The sequence below is a fragment of the Sus scrofa genome, chromosome 4 (assembly GCF_054392235.1).
Source record: "Sus scrofa isolate SSC_HxYL_T2T_F1_AM1 chromosome 4, Sscrofa_HxYL_maternal_Yorkshire_Landrace_v2.0, whole genome shotgun sequence".
Lineage (NCBI taxonomy): Eukaryota > Metazoa > Chordata > Mammalia > Artiodactyla > Suidae > Sus > Sus scrofa.
The window spans coordinates 54948016-54972599 of NC_139386.1; the positions used below are offsets into that span (position 1 = coordinate 54948016).

The 24584-nt window shown below is 36.7% G+C and overlaps 1 protein-coding gene across 1 annotated transcript in view; it reads left to right on the forward strand.

Moving 5' to 3' along the window:
* The first annotated feature begins 273 nt into the window (after positions 1-273).
* The window catches only part of SLC7A13 (solute carrier family 7 member 13), a 29847-nt gene continuing 5536 nt past the window's right edge, over positions 274-24584 (forward strand). The window contains 6 exon segments of the mRNA XM_013996640.3: positions 274-368; positions 370-421; positions 424-946; positions 10823-10922; positions 10924-10952; positions 23674-24035. Coding sequence (XP_013852094.3) covers positions 274-368; positions 370-421; positions 424-946; positions 10823-10922; positions 10924-10952; positions 23674-24035 — 1161 coding nt within the window.

Genomic DNA, 24584 nt, shown 5'->3' on the forward strand with positions numbered 1-24584 from the left:
TCTGTAATGCCCTGTCTTATTGAAATCCCCCCCCCCACCTGAATGTATTATTTTGATAGTAATTAAAAAACAAGTCAAACCTGAACTCTTCCAAGTAATCTTACATTATTTTACTTGGATGCATCACATATATTCTGTCAATGATTGGACATGGGCCATATTTTACAAAGGTGGAACAAAAAGGGCAGCACTTTTATCTCAGAGAATCTATGAACATCCTTTCCAGCAATATATGAAGGAAAATCCAGAAATTGTAATTTATATACAATTACAATGGGTAAAGAGAAGAAGATACAGGTCAGGAGAGTATTTGGATATTTCTGGGGCATGAGTTTTTTAGTTGTTCATATAATTGGAGCAGACATTTTTGCTGCTGACATACTCTTGCGTGAATGTGGGGCTTTCCCTGTGTATGTGGGCTGGCCCTGTGCCCTCTTGTCCATTATGACCACTCTCTGCTCAGCAGAGATAGGTATAACCTTCCCATGCAGTGGAGCCCACTACTATTTTCTCAAGAAAGGTTATGGCAACTTGATCTCTTTCCTGAATCTCTGGACAGCCTTGTTTCTGGGGTCAGGGTTGGCTGCCAGTCAAGCTCTGCTCCTTGCTGAGTACAGCATCCAGCCTTTTTATCTCAGCTGCTCCGCTCCAAAGCTGCCAAAAAGATGTCTGGCACTAGCCATATTGTGGACTGTGGGCATTCTGAATTGTCGTGGTGTGAGAGAGGTGACCTGGCTTCAGATAGCTAGCACCGTGCTGAAAATGGCCATACTTGGCCTCATTTCACTAAATGAAGTAGTGCTGCTGGTGAGGGAGTGGAACGAGAATGTAGAAATATTTCAGAACTCTTTTGATGCCGAGTTTCCAGAAGCCTCCCAGTTTATAGAAGCCACCTTTCAAGGATACTTTGCAAATTCAGGTGGAGGATGTTTTACCTACATAGCAGGTAATCAACAATATCTTGAGAAAAATATCTCAAGCCATTACTTACTGCATGCAATATGAAATGCACATCTTTTATTAAATTTTGTGTTTCATTTTAAGTAAGTGATTCACTGTATTTTTTTCTTCTTTGTTGTTTTCTAAATCAGATCAGAATATGCCAGGTTTGTACTTAACATCTACTCTTCATTTTTCCCACAGTCATTCCAAAGTACTTATTTTCTTGAATAAAAATATCTCTTTCAGCCTTCTTTTCTGGAACCTCAGATATGGGACTTCTGTGTCAATCTAATTTTTCTCTTCTATTAATGGGTGAATTCTGGGGTTGTGGAAATATCTCCCTTCCATGAAACTGTGTATCCAAGAATTCCAATGCCAGACAGTGTTTGTGTTGTGGGTGGGTGTGCCACACTGAGACCCTACTTTTTTTTTTTTCTTTTTCGGCCTCACTGCAGCATATGGAGTTCCCAGGCTAGGGATCAGATCCAAACTGCAGGCACCACTCAAGCCACAGTTGAGTTGGAAATGCTGGATCCTTAACCCACCTTAACTGGGCTGGAGATTGAACCTGCATCCCAGCATTCCCCAAATTCCACCAATATCCTTGTGCCACAGTGGGAACTCCAACCGTTAAGTATTTTTAAAGAGAAGAGAATCATAGATACCTTTGATTGCTCTAAGGCTGGATTGAATTCTCTTCCCTTCAACATCAGGACAATAGTTTTCTATTTTCAAAATCAGTCTCTTCTCTTGACCTCCACCTGTATCCTTTCCCTCTCACCTCCATAAGACAATTTCACATGGATTTATTTCATTTTTCTCAACTTCAGCCTTTTAGATCAGTTCTTTGACACTGAAACATGAAGCAGACTCTACTACTGAACACATTTTTCCTTTAATCTTAAGACTCCTTGCAGTTACTGATGTGTCCATCATTCATTAAATCACTCTGTTGGCAGGTGTTTTTTAAATGCTAACTATTTTGAAAGCCCTATATTAGTGCTTCAAGATGAGTAAGATGTATTCTTTACCCCTAAAGATGCTTATAGTTTAGTAGACACTTGAATCTAGTGTCCATGCCTAGATTTTGTCCTGATTTCTGCCACTTACTAGATGTGGTAAGGATCTTTAACTATCTGGATTTACTTTTTTTTCTCTCCTTCATTTGAAAACTGGGCTTTATGGCTTAAAATCACTGTAATTCTTCACCTTATGAACAAATAATGTCATGATAGTATTTAATAAGTGTCTATAAGGGAACAATATAATTACTATGGAAATTCCGTGGAAGCTAAGTCATAATTGCTGTGTCATCAAATGGAAAATATAGCAATTTTAATTAAATAAAAAAATTCCAGCAGTAGAAAAATATGGGTGAAGCTGTGGAGATCAGAAGTGTGCAGGTGTGTAGAGGACATGGCAGGTAATGTTAGGTGACTGCAAAATGGATTCCACCTGATGGGCTTGATAATAGATGTGATTGCTAACCTAAGCACCTAGATAGAGGTAGAACCAATTGGAATGGAGACAGATGACTGGAAAATGCCAACTTTTAGGCATAGGAAAAAAAAGAAGATCCAATGAAGAGTCCAGAGGAAATTTCAAGAATTCTGAAAGAGAAAATCATCATATGTTTCCAAAAGAGGGTGTAATCAATATAGCAAAATGCTTTAGAAGTTGAAGAGTGTGAGGACTGATCAGAAAAAATTTTACTAAGAAAACATTGGTGAACTTTGAGTGTAAGATGAAAGTCAGTCTGCATTGAATTTTATTTAATTTTATTACAATGTTGTATTAGTTTCAACTATACAGCAAAGTGAATCATATAAATATATCTACTCTTTTTTTTTACCATGTAGGTTATTACAACTTATTGAGTAGATTTTCCTGTGCTATACAATGAGTTCTCATTAATCATCAGTTCTATACAGTAGTGTGTATATGTTATTCCTGCTCTCCCATTTCTTCCCACCCCACAACAGTTTCACCTGTGGTTACTAGAGGATTAGTTCTGAAATCTGTGAGTTTGTTTCTGTTTTATAAGTAAGTTCTTCTGTGTAATTCTTTTTTTATATTCCATATATAAATGACATTATATGATATTTGTCCTTTTCTGACTTACTTCATTCAGTATGATAATCTCTAGCTCCATCAATGTTGCTGAAAATAGCATTATTTCATTCTTTTTAATGGCTGAGTAATATTCCATTGTATATATGTACCATATTTTCTTTATCCATTCCTCTGTCAATGGACATTTAGTTTACTTCTATATCTTGGCTATTGTAAACAGTGCTGAAATGAACATTGGGGTGTGTGCATCTTTTCAAATTATGGTTTCCTCTGGATAGATACTCAGGATTGGGATTGCTGGATCATACTGTAGTTCTCTATTTAGTTTTTTAAGAAACCTCCATACTGTCCTTCACAGTGGTTGCATCAATTTACATTCCCACCAACAGTGTAGGAGGGATCCCTTTTGTCTACACCCTCTCTAACATTTATTGTTTGTAGACTTTTTTAATGATGGCTATTCTGACTGATGATACCTCATTGAGTTTTGACTTGCATTTCTCTAATAATGAGGGATATTGAGCATCTTTTCATGTTTTTTGACCATCTGTATGTCTTCTTTGGAGAAATGTCTATTTAGATCTTCTGACCATTTTTTGATTTTTTTAAAAATATAAACCTTCCTAAGATGTTTGTATATTTTGGAGATTAATCCCTGTCAGTTACCTCATTTGCAAAGATTTTCTCTGATTCTGTGGGTTGTCTTTTCATTTTTTTAATGGTTTCCTTTGAAGGTTTTAAGTTTAATTAGGTCCCACTGGTTTATTTTTGTTTTTATTTTCATTACTCTAGGAGGTGGATCTAAGGAGAAATTTCTGCAGTTTATACAAGAGAGTCTTTGGCTTATGTTTCCCTCAAAGAGTTTTATTGTATCTGGCTTTATATTTATATCTTTAATCCATTCTCAGTTTATTTTTGTGCATGGTGTTAGAGAGTGTTCTAATTTCATTCTTTTACAGGTGGGTTGTCCAGTTTTCCCAGCACCACTTGTTAAAGATACTGTCTTTTCTCCATTGTATGTTCTTGTCTATTTTGTCATAGATTAGTTGAATATAGGCGCATGGGTTTATTTCTGGGCTTTTTAAGTCCTGTTCCATTGATCTATATTTTTGTTTTTGTGCTGGTACTATATGATTTAGATTACTGTAGCTTGGTAATATAGACTGAAATGAGGGAGCCTTTTTCTTCCAATTCTGTTTTTCTTTTTCAGTATTGCTTTGGCTGTTATAAGCAACTATATGCCAGTAAAATGGACAACCTTGAAGAAGTGGACAAATTCTTACAAAAGTACAACCTACTAAGATTGAACGCAGAAGAAATGGAAAATATGGATAGACCAATAACAAGTACTGAAGTTGAAACTGTGATTAAAAAACTTCCAAAAACCAAAAGTCTAGGACCCAGGGGCTTCAGAGATGAAGTCTATCAAACATTCATCAAAGAGTTAACACCTATTCTTCTGAATCTCTTTCAAAAAAATATCAGAGAAAGGAACCCTCCTAAATTCATTCTATGAGACCACCATCACCCTGAAAGCAAAACCAAAGATAGCACATAAAAGGAAAACTATAGGCCAATATCACTGATGAACACAGATGCAAAAATCCTCATTAGAATATGAGCAAACCAAATCCAACAGTATATTACAAAGATCATACACCATGGTCAAGATTTATCCCAGGGATGCAAGGATTTTTAAATCTTTGCAAATCAATCAATGTGATACACTGCCTCAACAAACTGAAGAATAAAAATCATATAATCATCTGAACAAATGCAGAAAAAGCTTTTGACAAAATTCAGTTCACTTTTATGATAAAAACTCTCCAGAAAGTGAACATAGAGGGAATCTACCTCAACATAATAAAAGCCATATATGACACACCCACAGCTAACATCATTCTCAATGGTGAAAAGCTGAAAGCATTTCTGCTAAGATTAGGAACAAGACAAGGATGCCCACTCTCACCATTGTTATTCAACATAGTTTTGGAAGTCCTAGCCATGGAAATTAGAGAAGAAAAAGAAATAAATGCAATCCAATTAGGAAAAGAAGTAAAACTATCACTGTTTATAGATGCCATGATACTATACATAGAAAATGCTAAAGACACTACCAGAAAACTGTTAAAGTTCAATCAATTTGGTAAAGTTGCAGGCTGCATTGAATTTAAAAGTGAGGTATTGGGGTTCCAAGGTGGTGTAGCAGCTTAAAGATCCAGTGTTGTCACTGCTTTGGCTCAAGTGGCTGCTGTGGCATGGGTTTGATCCTAGTCTGGGAACTTCCACATGCTGTAGGCATGCCCCCCCCAACCCCCCAAAAAAGTGAGGTATTGAGAAAAGAAAGCTATGAGAGATTACTCTTTTATGATTAAATGGGCCACTGCAATTTGAGAGCCTAGCATATGAGCAAAACTTTCTTTTTCTCTGTTTCTCTTACTCTCACTTTGTCTTTCTCTTTTTTAATGATAGAAGATATATCTTTGGCTTCTATTTGTGCCAATTTCATCTTGTTCCATTGCCAAAGATGTTTCATTGTTGGATAATTTTTCTCTGCTTAAAACAGATTAACAAAATTTGCTAACTTATAAACTATTATATAATTTTTCAAAACTAGCAAGCAGTAAACAAAAACTGGAGGAATTTGAGTGTCTGCTGGGTTTGTTAATTTACTTAATGTATTTTAAGTATAACTAAATTCTAAGTAACACTTTTACCAGTAAAATGGTAATTTTTAGGCAGCTGACTTTGCATGCTGTGGGAACATCCATCTTTTTAAGTTCAAAGCCAATGATATTCACTACCTGCCTAGCTATTATAACCTTATAATTGTATTATATTCCTTATCTCTTCTATAAAAATCTAATACATATGAGAAAGAACAAAAGGCCCAGAGGAAAGTATAGGTAATCCCCAAAATTGCCCTTTTGCTTATTCAAAGCTTTAACTAATAAGCATAGTCATTAATAACTTGTTAAGTGCTAGGCATTGTTTGGAATTTTATTGTCTCTCTATTTTCCATTTCCCTCAATATACAGGCAAGGAACTTGAAAACTTGACAGCCAATAAATTGTCCAGAAGCCCACAAGTAGTAAGTGGTTGATGAAGCCACTTACTACTCTTTAAATGAGAGTTTTCTAATTCTTACCTCTTCAAGTGCTTCATCAGGTCATATTGTTGTATTCCGTGGATATTTACATTCAATCCCTGGGCAGATGCAGATGGAAGAAATCTGATATGTAAAAGGAAAAATATTTATTAGTCAGAGGGATTTGACATTGTATAATAGAAACTCACACACATTAGCTTAAGACAATCAAAGGGGAACTTGGAAGAATAATTTTGGATTTCAAGGAAGACCTGAGCAACCAGTCTTCAGGAGCAACAGGTATTAGGGAAGTTCCATGACTTAAAACAAAGTTATTAGCTGCTTTTCTTTCCTTTTTTCTTTTTTTTTCTTTTCTTTCTTTTTTCCTCCATGACATTACTTTTTTCCTGATTCTCTCAGTTTTGTTGACCTATTGTTCAAATTCTTACAAGAAATCTTCTTGCGTACTGGCAATGATTGGCTGCCAGTGAGTCAGAGGTCGGTATTTGGTCCTATAATCAGTGGCCAGGGCACAGGGTCACAATGTATTCACAGCTATAATGTTATAGCAGGGATAATTCTCAGAGAATGGTGACATTGGGGAACATGGTGTCACAAACGGGACAATATTTGAGAATAAGACTGTTCTAGAAAATTACTATGTATGATGTTAAATCACAATCCTCTTTTATTTTTTGCACTTAATGTAGGCACAAAGGGAAGGTAAAGAGCCTACAGAAAGAGAAAATTTATGACTGATTCTTTTAGTCTTTTCACATATGCTAGGAGGATATAGAATAGGACAATTTTTTAGTCAGAGAGAGTATTCTCTACCATTTTCCCAGAAGTTATGATTTTGTTGCGATCTGAAGAAAGGATTAGAGTACACTAGGCAATAGTGAAGGAAAGAACATTCCATGTGAGAGAATGGGCTGAGAGCAACAGGGAACACAACCTTTTTGAGTAACTGAAAGGAGGTCAGCATGCCTGTAACATGGTTACAAAGGGGACCATCCAGTTGTCACAAAATAAATTCTCATAGCCCTTTCTCACTTTTCACAGTGACCCTTACCACATTCACTATTTTAAATTTTATTTATGTGATTATCAAATTAATTATCATTCTTCTTCTTGAGGTTGAGGTTCATGTTTGTTTTTTCTCACAAAAACTTTGCTCACTCTATCCTCACTACTCAAATTCAGTGCCTAGTACCTAACAGAGGAGGCTGAAGACACAGGTAGACTCTGAACCTACAGGGTCTTTTTTTTTTTTTGAAATTTTATTTTAATTTTTTACAGCATAAAATACATATATTTAAACACAATTACATTCACACAGATTATTATATCATGGATCTTAAGAAAGAGATTAAGTGATTCCACTTCTTCTGGGGAAGTGGAATGGAAAATATGCTGAGACAAATAGGAAATTTATTCTATACTTTATCCCATTTTGTATGGCTTTCATCCTTACTATTTCATATTATCTATTACATTTCAATTTTTATTTAAAAATTAGCATTGTATTAAAATCATGTATATTAGGTAACTAAAATTTATAAAGAAGAAAGTCTTATATACCATTAACTATTTTATATAGCATAATAAAAAGAATAACTTAGCTGGTAAGAATAACAAAAATAATACACCCCTCTGAAAATAAGTAAAATATAAAATGCATAAATTGGTTAAAAAACAGTGTAACTATATAAATATGTCCTCACAATTTGTTACATCTTATTGATTCTTCAATATAGGCATTACACCATTCTAGGTGATGTGATAAACAAGACATCATAGGCCTTACATTGTACCATGGAGAGAAATGGTTATTAATAATACAATTGTAGAACTGTATCATTTAATTGTACTGCTGCATTATTTAATTATAATTATCATAAATTCTTTGATGGAGAGGAAATCAGAATCAGATCTAAGAAGACTTCAGCATTCCAAGAATGATGTCAAATGACCCCCTTCATGGTGGATTATGTGTTTATTTACTATGAGATGTATTTCTTCTTCAGAGATTCCTTGTTTGTGTATCAATTGTAGATTTTTGGTTTGCAGTTATTCTGAAGTTTTGCTATAAGAGTCTATATGTATATGAGATTGTTTTAAGTTGTTGGTTTCTTAATTGCAAGTGCATCTCCAGTGTCCTGCATTTGTGCCCACCTCTTCTCATGATTTCTGATTTTGGTGGTATAATTGTGCATGGATGGTTTCGTATCTTTACTGTATATATACCTTTACTGGTGAGCCTTGTCATTTGTGGCATTTTTGTTTCCTGTTGCTGTCTTTTCTTTTCTGTCTAGAGAAGTTCCTTCAGCATTTGTTGTAAGGCTGGTTTAGTGTTGCTGAATTCTCTCAGCTTTTGCTTGTCTGTGAAGGTTTTGATTTCTCCTTCAAATCTGAATGAGAGCCTTGCTGGGTGGAGTAATCTTGGTTGGAGGTTTTTTCCTTTCATCACATTAAGTATATCATGCTACTCTCTTCTGGCCTGCAGAGTTTCTGCTGAAAAATCTGCTGATAATCTTATTGGGGTTCCCTCATATGTTACTTGTTTCTTTTCTCTAGCTGCTTTCAAGATTTTCTCTTTGTCTTTAATTTTGATCAGTTTGATTAATATGTGTCTCAGTGTATTCCTCCTTGGGTTTATTTTATATGGTACTCGTTTCACTTCCTGGATTTGAGTGAGTGGTTCTTTTCCCATGTTAGGGAAGTTTTCGGCTATTATCTCTTGGAATATTTTTTCTGTCCCCTTCTCTCTCTCTTCTCCTTCTGGCACCCTATAATATGGATGTTGGTGCATTTAACATTGTCCCAGAGTTCTCTGAGACTCTCTTCATTTGTTTTCAATCTTTTTTCTCTTTTCTGTTCCACATCCGTAATTTCCGCTAATCTGTCCTCCACCTTGATTATTCGTTCTTCTGCCTCCTGTATTCTGCTGTTAGCTGCTTCTAGTGAATTTTTTATTTCAGTTATTGTATTTTGCATCTCTTCTTACTTAAATTTTATATCTTGTATCTCTTTGGTCAGTATTTCCTGTATGTTATCCATCTTTGCCTCCAGTTTATTCCCAATGTCTTGCATCATCTTGGGCGTCAACAATCTAAAGTCTTTTTCCTGGAGGCTGAGAATCTCCTCATCACTTAGCTGATTTTCTAGGGTTTTTCCTTTCTCCCTCATCTGAGTTATAGTTCTCTGTCTTTTCATTTTTATAGGTTTTTGGTGTAGTGACCTTTTTACAGATAATAGAGTTGTAGCCTCTCTTACTTCTGGTGTCTGCCCCCCTTGTGGCTGAAGACAGTATGGGGGCTTCCTGATGGGAGGGGCTGATGCCTGCCCACTGGTAAGTGGAGCTGATTCTAATCCCTCTGGTGGGTGGGACTTTGTCTGTGGATGAGATTAGCTGCAGCTGCTGCCTGAGTGGTCTTTAGGTAGCCTGTTTACTGAGGGGCAGGGCTGTGATCCCACCTTGATTGTTGTTTGCCCTGGGCTTCTCAGCAGCTGACTGACAGGTGGGGCCAGATTTTCCCAAAATGGCCACCTCCAGAGAAAGACACACTGCTGAATACTCCTGAGAGCTTTGCTTTCAATGTCTGTCCCTCACAACAAGCCACATTCACCCCTGTTTTCTCAGGATGTCCTCCAAGAACTGCAGTCAGGTTTGACCCAGATTCCTATGGAGACTTTGCTCTGCCATGGGACCCAGTGCATGTGAAAGTCCATTTGTGCCTTTTAAGAATGGGGTCTCCATTTCTCCCAGCCCTGTGGAGCTCCTGCACACAATCCCCACTGGCCTCCAATGCCAGATGCTCCAGGGGCTCTTTCTCCCAGTGCCAGATCCCCACATGTGAAGGTTTGATGTGGGGCTCAGAACTCTCATTCCTGTAGGTGAGTCTCTGTGAACCAGTTAGTTTTCAGTCTGTGGAGCTTCCCACCCTGGAGGTACGCCCCTCCTACCTCTTGATGTGTCCTCATGAAATTGCCCCTCCTACCTCTTGATGTGTCCTCCTCTTTTTCTTCTGGAGTAGGGTATCTTTTTTAAGGTTTCTGGTCCATTTGGGTGGAGATTGCTCAGCCTTTAGTTGTGAATTTTGTTGTTTTTAGGAGAGAAGTTGAGCTGCAGTCCTTCTATTCCACCATCTTAATCCTCTCTCAATCATTTCCCCTACATGGTCTTAAGGGAAGATTTCATTTTCATTCTTGTGTCTTTCTTCAAAAATTTTACCATCTATGAGGGAAATAAATATATTTTATCACTTAGTATCAACATCTGAAGGGAGCGGGTATGTATAGTTCCTACTGTGGCTGTGTTTGTGTGTGGTGGTGGTGGTGGGGAAGATAAAAAGAATCCAGCTCAAACTTGATACATGAGGCATTTTTATTTATTTATTTATTTATTTATTTGGCTGCACCTGCAGTATATGGAAGTTTCTGGGCTAGGGGTAGAATGGGAGCTGCAGCTGCAGGCCTATGCCACAGCCACAGCAACACAGGATCTGAGCTGCATTTGCAACCTCTGCAGCAGCTTGCAGCAACACCGGATCCTTAACCCAGTGAGTGAGGCCAGGAACTGAATCCACTTCCTCATAGACACTATGTCAGGTTCTTAACCTGCTAAACCACAATGGAAACTCCATATGGGTCAATATTAAAGGTAAATTTAAGACATAAATTTTACCAGTTGTGATTTTGCTCTTTCATGTGTTATAGGGGAGCTGAAGGAACACAGAAAGACAATTCCAAGATGCATATTTATTGCGTCCCCTCTGGTGTCTATTGTCTATTTACTGGTTAACATTTCATATCTGACTTCTGACACCCAAGGAAATTCTCTCTTCAGGTTTGTATGTAAATGACTAAGTCAATAAATAACAATAAGGACAGTTCTGGTCCTTTTAGGATATGTGAGTATTGCTTCACATTGGGACAGCTATTTGCTTTTTATTAATTTATAGAGTCAACTTGTAATTTTCAAAACAATGGGGGGCAGATTTTGATTTGGCTTAAAGAAGAGTTTCACATTTAAGAATCTCAATGTGCTTTCTGAAAATATGGAAAAGTATATATATTGCTGACATATGATGCAGACTGGGGTTCAAAATATTAGTATTCTTTTCATGATCTCTTCTCACCAGATTGATACAATGTAATCAGTGCTTATATCTACTAACATTTTCACAGCATAGATTTTCCAAACATTCTTCTAGGTGACATTAAGAATGACAAACTTGAGGTGTAGGATATTAGCAGTTAGAAGAATTGTTGCTACTGGTCTATTTATGCACATAATTAATATCATTAATATGTAATAAAATGCTATTTACCATCAATAACTAAAATTTATAATGGCAAAAGGCCCTGAAACATATTGGATATTTGACTAAAAGGTAACTATTTTCAGGCTCTAATTGTAGAATAAAAAATGAAAGAATAAGAAAATTTTAAGGACATACATATATACTTAAAAATGAGTAACAAATTCAAGGAGTAAGAGGAAATTTGGAAAGAAACAAGAAACGTGATACATGAAAGACTAGCAATTTCCTCAAACCGGCATTAAACCTTGAGTTACCAATTAATGTGGTAAGCTAGCAACCAATACCTTTAGATGTAATCTCTTTTGAACAGCTATTACCATGTCAGTAAATCTTTGAAGCACTGAAAATAAATGTAAGGGAGGTTTAATATCAAAGTCCTAACACACTTTGCCTCAATTCTTATCATATGCAGGAAGCTGTCATATGCATCGTACCAGTCCTAAATCATAAAGATCTAGCTCTGTTAGGGAGGGAGCTATATTCTAGAGATAATTAAGATTCTAAGTATTTGTGGGAACAAGCCCAATGCTAATTTGGATAAAAAACAAGTAGCGATTTATTAACGACTTTGATTATGTAGAAAACAATGAGATCCTGCCATAAGGCACTGGGAACTACATCTAGTCACTTACGATGGAGCATGATGGAGGATGATGCGAGAAAAAGAATGTATACATGTTATGTGTGACTGTACAGTAGAAAACTGACAGTGGGAGTTCCTGTCTTGGCGCAGTGGTTAACGAATCCGACTAGGAACCATGAGGTTGAGGGTTCAGTCCCTGCCCTTGCTCAGTGGGTTAACGATCTGGCGGCGTTGCCATGAGCTGTGGTGTAGGTTGCAGACGCGGCTCGGATCCCGCGTTGCTGTGGCTCTGGCGTAGGCGGGTGGCTACAGCTCCGATTCGACCCCTAGCCTGGGAACCTCCATATGCCGCGGGAGCGGCCCAAGAAATAGCAACAACAAAAGACAAAAAGACAAAAGACGAAAACTGACAGAACACTGTAAAACAACTATAATGGAAAAAATAAAAATTATTAAAAACTAAATTTAAAAAGCTAGTTGCGGGTATAGGCTCTTGGTCAGCTGACTAAGCTGTAATTGTTCACTGAAGTTGAATCTGTTATGGCCAGTGTGAAAACAATTAAAAATAATAAAAATTATTTTTTTGTTAAAAGTTATCAATCTCTTCTTGTGTGTCAGAATAGCTACAGCATTGTATAATAGCTTTATCTAATAGTTGCAAAATAGTTTTGGTGTGTGTGGAAGACTTGGGAAGTATTTTGACTATAATTGTTTGTAATTTGTTGTACGATATTCATTCTTTTAAACATATAGTCTTTAGTTCTTATCTGAATTCTGAAATAAGATTTTTAATTTTAAATATCTACCTTTTATTGAACTATGAACTTTTACTTTTTATTTTTAATTAAAAGTGTTTTTATTATTGTTGGTTTAAAATGTTCTGTCAACTTTTGATATACAGAAAAGTAAATCAGTTGTAACATATGTTTACATTCTTTTTCTCATATTAACTTTCATCATGTTCCATCACAAGTGATTGGATATAGTTCCCTGTTCTGTATAGCAGGATCTTCATTGCTTATTCACTCCAAATGCAATAGTTTGCATCTACTAACCCCAAACTCTCAGTCCCTCCCACTCCCTCCCATCCTCCTTGGCAACCACAAGTTGTTCTCCATATGCATGAGTTTGTTTCTGTTCTGAGATAGGTTCATTTGTGCCATATTTTAGTTACACATATAAGTGATATCATATGATATTTGTCTTCCTCTTTCTGACTTACTTCATTTAGTATGATAATCTGTAGTTCCATCCACGTTGCTGCAAATGGCATTATTTTGTTCTTTTTAATGCCTGAATAATATTCCATTGTGTACATGTAACACATCTTCTTAATCCATTCATCTTTTAATGGATATTTAAGTTGTTTCCATGTCCTGGCTATTATTAATAGTGCTGCAATGAACATAGGGGTGCATATATATTTTTCAATGAAAGTTTTGTCTGGACATATACCCAGGAGTAGGATTGCTGGTTCATATGGTAGTTTTATATTTAGTTTTATGAGGTACCTTAATGATTTTTTCCATAGTGATTGTACCAATTTACATTCCCACCAACAGTGTAGGAGGGTTCCCTTTTTTTCACACTGTCTCAGCATTTATTTGTAGACTTACTAATGATGGCCATTCTGACCAGTGTGATGTGGTACCTCATAGTAGTTTTGATTTGCATTTCTCTATAGTTAATGATGTTGAGCATTTTCATCTGCCTGCTGGCCACCCATATATCTTCTTGGGAAAGACATCTATTTAGGTCTTCTGCCCATTTTTCTCAATTGAGTCGTTTGTTTTCTTGCTATTGAGTTGTATGAGTTACTTGCATATTTTGGAGATTAAACCCTTGTCAGTTGAATCGTTTGCAACTATTTTCTCCCATTCCATAGTGTGTCTTTTTTTTAATGGTTTCCTTTGCTGTGCAAAAACTTCTATGTATGAATAGTTCTCATTTGTTTATTTTTGTTTTTGTATCTATTTCTTTGGGAGACTGACCTAAGAAAACATTTGTATGGTGATAGCAGAGAATATCTTGCCTATGCTCTCTTCTAGGAGTTTTATGGTGTCTTGTCTATTGTTTAAGTCTTTAAGATATTTGTGCATGGTGTGAGGGTGTGTTCTAGTTTCACTGATTTACATGCAGCCATCCAGTTTTGCCGGCACCACTTGCTGAAGAGACTGTCTTTTTCCTATTTTATATTTTTGCCTCCTTTATCAAAGATTAATTGACTATAGGCATCTGGATTTATTTCTGGGTTCTCTATTCTGTTGCATTGTTCTGTATGTCTGTTCAAGTACTAGTACCACACTGTCTTGATTACTGTAGTTTGTAATATTGTCTAAACTCTGGAAGAGTTATGCTTAGTTTTTTCCTCTTGGGAATGCTTTGGCAATTTTAGGTCTTTTGTTGTTCCATGTAAATTTTTGGATTGTTTGTTGTAATTCTGTGAAAAATGTCATGGGTAATTTGATAGGGATCACATTAAATCTATAGATTGCTTTGGGTAATAGGGCCATTTTAATGATATTAATTATTCCAATCCTGGAGTATGGACTATCTTTCCATTTCTTTGAATCCTCTTTAATTTAGTTCTTAGCATACAAGTCTTTCACTTCCTTTGTCAAATTTATCCTAGGTATTTAATTTTTAGGGGTGAAATTTTAAAAGGTGTTGTATTTTTATATTCCTTTCTAATATTTCATTGTTAGTACACAGAAATGTAATCAATTTCTGAATGTTAATCTTGTGTCCTGATACTTTGCTGAATTCATTGATCAGTTCCAGTAGTTTTTGTGTGGATTCCTTTGGGTTTTCTATATATAATATCATGTCAACTTCATAGAATGACAATTTTACCTCTTCTCTTCCAATTTGGATGCATTTTACTTCTTTTGTTTATCTGATTGCTGTGGCTAAGTCTTCCAATACTATGTTGAATAAAAGTGGTGAGAGTGGGAGTTCCCATTGTGGCACAGTGGAAATGAATCTGACTAGTATTCATGAGGATTCAGGTTCAATCCCTGGCTTCTCTCAGTGAGTTGGAGATCTGGCATTGCCACGAGCTGTGGTGTAGGTCACAGAAGCAGCTTGGATCCCACATTGCTGTGGCTGATTTGTAGGCCTGAAGCTGTAGCTCCAATTTGACCCCTAGCCTGCGAACTTCCATATGCCATGAGTGCAGCCCTAAAAAGCAAAAAAAAAAAAAAAAAAAAAAAAAAAAAATGGTGGGGGCTGAGAGTGGGAATCTACATCTTAGCAGGAAGGCTTTCAACTTCTCTCTATTGAGTATTATATTGGCTCCCTCTATACCCACTTTGGTAAGAGTTTTTATCATGAATGGATGTTGGATTTTGTCAAATGCTTTTTTCTGCATCTATTGAGATGATCATGTGGTTTTTGACATTTGTCAATGTGGTGTATGACATTAATTGATTTGCATATGTTGAACCATCCTTTTGAACTTGGGATGAATACTGCTTGGTTGTGGTGCATGATTTTATGTGTTGTTAGATTCAGTTTGCTAAAATTTTGTTGAGAATTTTTGTGTCTATATTCATCAAAGATATTGGCCTACAGTTTTCCTTTTTGGTAGTCTTGGTTTTACTGATTTTTTTCTATTGCTTTTCGAATCTCAATTTTATTGATTTCCTCTCTGATCTTTATGATTTCCTTCCCTCTGCTGACTTTAGGATTTATTTGTTCTTTTTTCTAATTCTTTTAGGTTGTAGATTAAATTGTTGACTCGAGACTTTTTTTTTTTCCCGAGGACGGCCTGTATCACCATGAACTTCCTCTAAGCACTGCTTTTGTGGCATCCTATAGATTTTGAATGGCTGTATTTTCATGGTCTTTTGTCTCCTATTTTTCAATTTCCCTTTTGATTTCCTCATTGACTCATTGTTTTTTGTTTGTTTTTTTTTGGTAGCATGTTGTTTATTCTCAATGTAGTCAGTTTTCTTTTTTTTTTCTCATTTCTTTTCCTGTGGTTGATTTCTAGTTTCATGCCACTGTGGACAGAAAAGATGCTTGAAATAATTGCTATACTCTTAAATTTGTTGAGGTTAGTTATGTGCCCCAGTATGCGGCCAATCCTTGAGAATGTTTTATGTGCACTTGAAAATAATATATATTCTGTTTTTTTTGATGTAATGTCCTGAAAATATCAATTAAGTCTGTTCTGTTGTGTCATTTAAGATCTCTTTTGCCTCATTGATTTTCTGTCTAGAGGATCTATCCTTTGATGTGAGTGGGGGGGGGGTTTAAAATATCCTACTATTATTGTATTTCCATCAATTTCTCCTTTTATATCCGTTAGTATTTGTTGTATGTATTTGAGTACTTCTATATTGGGGCATATATATTGATGAGTGTAGTATTCTCTTCTTGAATGGATCCATTTATCATTAAATAGTGTTCTTTGACTTTCTTTTTTTCTTTTTCTTTTTTTTCTTTTTGTCTTTTACAAGGCTAGGGGTCCAATCAGAGCTAAAGCTGCCAGACTATGCCAGAGCCACAGTAATGCCAGATCCAACCCACGTCTGTAACCCACACCACAGCCCATGGCAATGCCGGATCCCTAACCCACTGAGTGAAGCCAGGGATCGAACTCTCAACCTCATGGTTCCCAGTTGGATTCGTTAACCACTGTGCCATGATGGGAACTCCTTCTTTGACTTTCTTTATGGCCTTCATTTTAAAGTATATTTTGTCTGATATGAGTATTGCAACTCCTGTTTTCCTGTCTTTTCCATTTGCATGAAATATCTTTTTCCTTCCCCTCACTTTCAATTTAGATGTGTCCTTTGCCCTAAGGTGAGTCTCTTGTATATATGTATTAATCCAGTCTGCCACTCTATATCTTTTGATTGGAGCATTGGAGGTAATTATTGACAAATATGTATTTATTGCCTTTTAAAACTTGTTTTCCTGTTGAGTCTGTTTCTCCTTTCTTTCTTTCTTTCTTTCTTTTTTTTTTTTTTTGGTTGGATAATTTCCACTTATTTTATGCTTATGTCCTCTTCTTATTAGTTTTTGTGAACGTATTGTTCTGTTTTGATTTGTGGTTGCCTTGTTTTTCAAGTATGAACCCCTTCCTCTCTATGCTTGCTTTAGCCTGATGATCGTATAGCCCCAAACACATTCTGTTAAAAAAAAGTCTAGATTTTCTTACTTTCCTTCCCACATTTTATGATTTTTGATGTCCTTTTTTACATCTTCATGTTTATCCTTTTGCTCTTCCTTGTGTTATTTTTGCTTTTACAATAGTTTTCTAATTGAGTTCCTCAATCCTATACATGCTTACTTCTTATTTATTTATTTATTCATCTTTTTGCCTTTTCTAGGGCTGCTCCCATGGCATATGGAGGTTCCCAGGCTAGGGGTTGAATCGGAGCTGTAGCTGCTGTCCTACGCCAGAGCCACAGCAATACAGGATCTAAGCCATGTCTGCAACCTACACCACAGCTCATGGCAACGCCAGATCCTTAACCCACTGAGCAAGGCCAGGGATTGTACCCACAACCTCATGGCTCCTAGTCAGATTCATTAACCACTGTGCCATGATGGGCACTCCTTCTTTTCTATTTAGAGGAGACTTTCAGTATTTCTTTTAGAAAGGGTTTAGTATTGCTGTATTCTTTTAGTTTTTGTTTGTTAGAGAAATTCTTTATTTCTCCTATTTTAAATGATATTCTTGCTGGGTAGAGTATTCTAGGCTGCCAATTTTTCCCTTTTAGAACTTTGAATATGTATTGACAGTCTCTTCTGGCCTGTAGTGTTTCTGTAGAGAAATCAGCTGATAGCCTTATGGGGGTTCCCTAATAATTAACTCTGCTTTTCTTTTGCTGCCATTTGATTCCTCTCCTTATCTTTAACTTTTGTCATTTTTATTATAATATGTCTTAGTGTTGGTCTGTTTGGGTTCAACTTGTTTGGGGTCCTCTGTGCTTCCTGTATCTTGATATCTGTTTCCTTTAGATTTGGAAAATTTTCAGCCATAATTTCTCCAAATATATTTTCAATCCCCTTTTCTTTTTCTTCTCCTTCTGAAATCCCTATGATATGTAGATTGGCCCACTTTATATTATCCCATAGATCTCTTATATCACTTACATTTTTTTCTTTCTTTTTTTTTTTTTGTTTTTGTTTTTGTCTCCTGTCCTGACTGGGTGATTTCCATTATTCTATCTTCCAAGACACTAATTCATTCCTCTGCATTATTCATTCTGCTCTTCAGTGACTTTAACTCAGCTTGCATCTCTGCAAATACATTTTCTAATTTTTCTTGGCTCCTCCTTATATTTTCTGGTCTCTTTCTAAAGTAATCTACATTACTGGTCATATCTGCTCTTAACTCCTAGGGTATTTTCCACTATATCCTTTTTGAACCCTGTGTCTTTTAGACTGCAGAGGCCTGTTTCATTATTTGCTCCTTCAGGTGAAATCTTTTTTTTTAAACTGGGAATGGTTCCCAAGCTTATTTATTTTGCTTGTATTTTTCTTATACTATGCATTTAGGGAAACCAAATACTGTAGTCTTGGAGGGCTATTTAAATGCTAGAGCACTCCTGAGTATTTTGTGAGGGCTAACCATATATTTGTGGTGTGAGAGTTTGGATGCTTGTTGTCTCTTTCCTCAGTGTGAGCAGACTGTTATCCCCTTGATAAGGTGCTGTGTGTACTTCCAGGGAGATGAAGGCAAAGGTTAGGACTAATAGCCAGTGCCTCTTTCCAGGGCCCTTGACAGTAGCGAGGACCCATGGGAAGGTTGTGTAGGCTGCTCCTAGTTGCAGGGCCTTAGGAAGTGGCTGGGAGCTTCAGGCAGGTTTAGGCAGCACACAGAGCATTTGGAAGTGGTAGCAACAGGGTATGTGCATTCCAAGGGGAGTGAAAACAACAACAATGGTTGCAGTGCCCTCCTCTGCACCAACCTCTGAAGTGACTGGGGCTGCAGTTGGTACCTGTTCACAGACCCCTTGTGGTGGTTGGCCACACCTACCTCTAGAGTCACAGATGACTGTGGTTGTTTGCTCCTGCTGCCTGTAGACCATGCAAGAAGTGCCTCATCACACTTAGTCCATGCATGAGGCTCTGCCACCTATAGCTGAAGCAAGAGGGGTCATCACCCATAACCTGTGCAAGAGGTTCTTTTCCACCCATAGACGCGCCCTCCAGGAATATGTGCATAGGCAAAGAAAGAGATTCCTATGGCGGTGCACCCCTCCTCCTCTTGCCCTCCCTAACAATGGTGAATTGCTGCTCCTGCCTGTTTCATTGTTTGCTCCTTCAGGGGATATCTCTTGTTCTTTTAACTGGAAATAGTTCCTGAACTTCTTCATTTTGCTTATATTTTCCTTATTCTGTGAGTTCAGAAAAAACTACTACTGTGGTCTTATAGGGCTATTTATAGGTGAGAGCAACCCTGGGTAGTTTGTGAGGGCTTACTATATCCGGAATCCAGCGGCTATGCTTTTCTCCTGGCTTTGAGCTTACCTCTCCATCATAGCTCATCTCCCCATCAGTTAGATGGCCTCCTAGGGTGCAGATTCCTTTCCTCTTTAAAGTTCCCTCTCAGAAGTGCTAGTCCCATCTTGATTCCTGTTCTTCCTCTTCCCTCTCTCACTCTCTATTTTTCCTTTTGTTCTACTGAGTTTATTGTTAGGTTTGCCAAAGGAGGAACTTGCAAGGCCAAGTAGGTAGAGAAAGAGATATTTGTTAAGGCCTCTGAAGTGGATTGCCTGAGCTCAAGATGCTGCCAGACCAGACTGTGAGGAGATGCTAGGCTTATAAAGGATCTTTGGTAGGAATCTGTGACCAGAGTTTATGGCTGGAATTTGTGGCAGGAACAATGAAGAAGGAGGAAGGGAAGGTCAAGGGAGGGGTAGGGGGTTGAGTCCCATGACGGAGCACAGTTAATCCTTGTAGGTGGTTAATATATTCGGGCAGTTGTTTTCTGCAAGCCATTGTTTCTTGCTGCCCAACTTGAGCATCCACATTCCAGGAAAGGGTGTAAATCTTCTTTCGGGCCATACCCTTGTCTGCAGCAGGTCTCCAATGTGAACAACCACATTTGGGGGAGGGTATGATGGGAGGCCTGCCTCCATCCTTTTGGGAACTTATCAGTTATATGAGGGTTTCTTGTCCTTTTTGGAGGTTTAAGGTCCTCTGCCACCATTCAGTAGATGTTCTGTTTGAATGATTCTACATGTAATTTTTTTTTTGATGTGTTTTTGGGAGAAGGTGAGAGCCATATTTTATTCCTCTGCCATCTTGATCCTGACTGAATTAAATTAAAAAAATAATCAGAGCTATACATGAAAAGTTTGTGTATAGGAGAAGCACCATAGCATTACCTATGAGAGCAAAAAATTAGAGACCACCATAATATTCAATAAATTTGAAATACATAAATAACTTCTGGAAATTCATATAGTAGATTATCCTGAACTTTTTCAAAGATCATATTTGATGAATACTTAAAGGGGCAATATTTATAATGTAACAATGAGAGAAAAGGCAGGATCTATATTACAGTATAAAGTAGAAAATAATTAATAATGATTCATAATGGGAGTGATTTTCATTTACTCTTTACTAAATTTTCCAAATTTTCTTTAAAGATCTGCAAAATTTATATAGTAAGAAAAATTATAAGCAAAAGTAATAGATTTCTATATTAAAGAGTTTTAAGGATTAAGGAGTGAATGTTTTCAAATACATGGTTATATTTAAAACACATGAAAAGCTGAAAAGGGATATAGAGCATCTAGGTGGTGGTATGATTTCTTAGAAGTAAAAATAGTCTTCATTTTCAGTGAGTTCTACAGCACAGTAAGGAAGGCTGTCCCTCTAGAATGAGGTGTGTGGAAATGTCACACTGAGGAGGACTTGTTCCTGGTTTTTTCAGCCTGAGGATTTCAATGGTCCCTAAACTCTGCTAATAAATTGTTGACAAGGGTGTCCCCACATGGTGTTCTTGAGGGTTCTGTGTTACACTTAAAACTAAAGAATATTGGGCTAGGAAAAGACAATCTCAAACAGTAAATAAATTTTCTGAGAGCAGAGGCTAAGAAGGTTCCCCTGATCAGAAGCAGCCTGTGGAGAGCTGATCAACCAGGCATGTTCAAGGTTTTTGGGTTTTTTTTTTTTTTAATGTTATGGATGCAACCATGGTGTATATGGAAGTTCCCAGGTCAGGGATTGAATCTGAACCATAGCTGTCACCTATGCTGCAACTCTGACAATGCCAGCTCCTTCTAACCTACTCTGCCTGTCCAACCCATCCCTCCTCGGTGACCTGAGCTGCTGCAGTTGAATTCTTAACCCACTGCACTATGGCAGGAACTCCAGGTGTGCTTAAGTATTTTGAGGAGAAAAAGGAAATGTTGGAATCACTTACTAATAAATTGATACAATCATTTTTGGAGGGTAATTTTACAATAACTGGCTTATTTAAAAATATATATACCTTTTGACTCACAAGTCTGACTTCTAAAAATTTATTCTTATAGGAGAATTACACAACATCCAAGACCTGAAGGCACAAGTATGTTTATTAAAGTGCATTTTAAATTAGCAAAAAATTGACAACAACCTAATAATCCACCTATATGAGAAATAACTTGATAAAGAATTTAATTTAGTTATAAAATGGAATACTAAAAAATTTTAAAGGTAGTTAGGACACATATATTCTAATATGATCAAGTTGGAAGGTAAAAAAAGAAAGACTAACCATGCAAGTACACATATACACAAATATATACATGTACATATACATACATCTCACCATGCTTATATATACACAGAAAATTTCTGAAAGAATGTCCAAAAAGATGTTAACTGCAGTTATATCCAGGGTGTGTGGATGAGAAATTGGCAAGGAGAGGGATATTTACTTATGTTATGTGTTTCAGTGCTATTCAAAAGCATATTTAATATAATTAAAAAAAAAACAAATGACATGAGGAAAGAAATGAAAAAAGAAAAAAAATCACTTGTAGAATAAAGATTATGTAGCAGAACTGAACTACAACTTCCCCTAATTGTAATCAACCAGGTTTGTAGAATGCATGATGGGAAATCAAAGGAGACTAAGGGCTTCACTGCTGGAAAGAAATATTTCTGAAATGTGCTTGCAAATGGCAAATGTGCAGAGGTCCCAGTGTTCAGAAGGAATAACCAACAATATCTTTTTCAAAATGAATAATAAGTGAGATTTTTTTTAAAAAGACCCAATATTGTAGAATAGCATTAAAGAAAAAAGTGAAAAGAGCACTCAAGGCTATTTAAAATGGTTAAAAAGTAGATTTTTCAAGAACAAGACCATCAATGACATTTCAATCTTGTCATATTGAAAAAGTTTTACTATTTGTTATAAGCCGGTGTGTTGCTGTCCTGATGGCTGTCCTGGAAACCAGCCTTGGCACTAGAGCATAATCCTGGAGGACACTTACCTTCAGGAACACTAGATCTTACTGTATTCATTCCACCGAAAAACTAAGAACTTATTTCTCAGAGTCCTAATGATCTGTCCTACCTTGTATCTACATGATATGAATTGGACTCAAAGAGATTCTCATAGACAGTGGATACTTTTCTTCATTGGTGCCTTTTGTGTCTACTGACTTACACTGATTGAGTGTTCATAATATCTCTTCATCTTTAAGTAAAGAAGTCAGAATATTCTCTAAAGTTTGGTCAATACTAGAGTTCCTCAATCTTAACACTTGACATTTTGGACCATATAATTTTTTGTTGTGGAAGCCTGTTCTGTGCTTTGTAGGATATTTTGCAGTATCCTTGGTGTCTACTCACTAGATGCCAGTAGTAACCTCCTACCTCCCCAGTTGTGACAACCAAAATATATTCAGACCTTGTAAAATAACCCTGAGAACAAGATCACCTCCACTGAGAACGACTGGTCTGCAATTTAGACTAGTGCCAAGATGTCATAAGAATTTTAATCTGTGAGTAATTCATTTTCCCTGCCTACATGGTTGATTTTTATTTCTGTTAGGTGTTTCAAATTGTGCCATTAGATGGGAACTTCATAAGTCTTGTTCTTGTATTAGCAGCATTACACTGTGCTTTTTTGACTCTGGCTATACTTAACCAAATCAATTTATTTCTCGAGTATCATTGAAAATTTACTTTATACCTATCCCTGAATGAAGTGCTAGTTTTTTGTTTGTTTGTTTGTTTTTTTGTTTTCTTTTGTTTTGCTTTTTAGGCACATGGAGGTTCCTGTTGCGGCATATGGAGGTTCCCAGTCTAGGGGTCAAATCAGAGCTACAGATGAGCCTACACCACGGCCAGATACTTAACCCGCTGAGTGACACCAGGGATCGAACCTGCAGCCTTATGGTTCCTAGTTGGATTCATTTCCGCTGCACCACGATGGGAACTCTGAGGTGCTTCTTGAGGAAATTATCTTTGCCCTCAAGAAGTGAAATTCCTAGTGTATTGGGGAGACACCGAAAATGGTAATCTGTTTGAAACAGCGAAAATGGACACATATATGAAGAAATAAACAGGGAAATGAAATGAAAATCAATTTTCTTAATTACTTTTAACAGTCCTGCTTTTATTTCAAAATAATTTTTGAAGTTTTATCATTCTCTTTTTAAGTACATTTTCTGTCATGTGTTCTTGCTTTTCTGCAGATGCTGTGGCTATCACATGGACTGATAGAGTTATCCCCTCATTAACATGGATTGTTCCTTTTGGTATTTCTGCCTCTTTATTTAGCAAACTTCTGATTAATGTATTTGAATGATCAAGAATAACATATATTGCAGGCCAAGAGGGCCAGCTGCCCTTGTTATTTAATATGCTTAATATTTACTCCTCTCCATTTATGTCTATTCTACTACTTGCCACTATGGCGTCCATTGCGATTGTCTTGACAAACCTCATTGACTTGATAAACTATATTTATTTTGCAGTTTCCATTTGGACTATTTTTTCATTGACAGGAATACTAAAACTGAGATACCAGGAGCCCCATCTACCTAGGCCTTATAAGGTAAAAGTGATTTTTCTCATTTTTTTTCTGTATGAAATCAAAGATATTGGGTATAGAAATTCCCACTGTGGTGCAATGGGCTTGGCAGTGCCTCTGGAGATCTGGTACATAGGCTCAGTCCTCAGCCCAACACAGTGGTTTAAGGATCTGGAGTTTCCACCCCTGTGGTATAGGTCTCAACTGCAGTTGGGATTGGATCTCTGGCCCAGGAACTTCATATGCCACAGGGGAACAACAACAAGCAACACAGGGGAACAACAACAAGCAACAGCAAAATATATATATATAACAACAACAACAACAAAATATATATATAATATGTAAATGTATTGGCGGAATATACTCAGAATGTCTAAAGTAGATCTTTTTACTATTAACAAATTATGAAAAACAAATAATTTGGTCTTAGTTTTAATTTTTATTCTTACTGAATAAATTTTACTCTATATAAAATCTTGTAGGTTCTGTTCAGTTTATCAGAGAGAATGATATTTTCTGGACCATCAGACAGATCATTATGAGTCTTTTTTTTTTTGCCTTTTCTAGGGC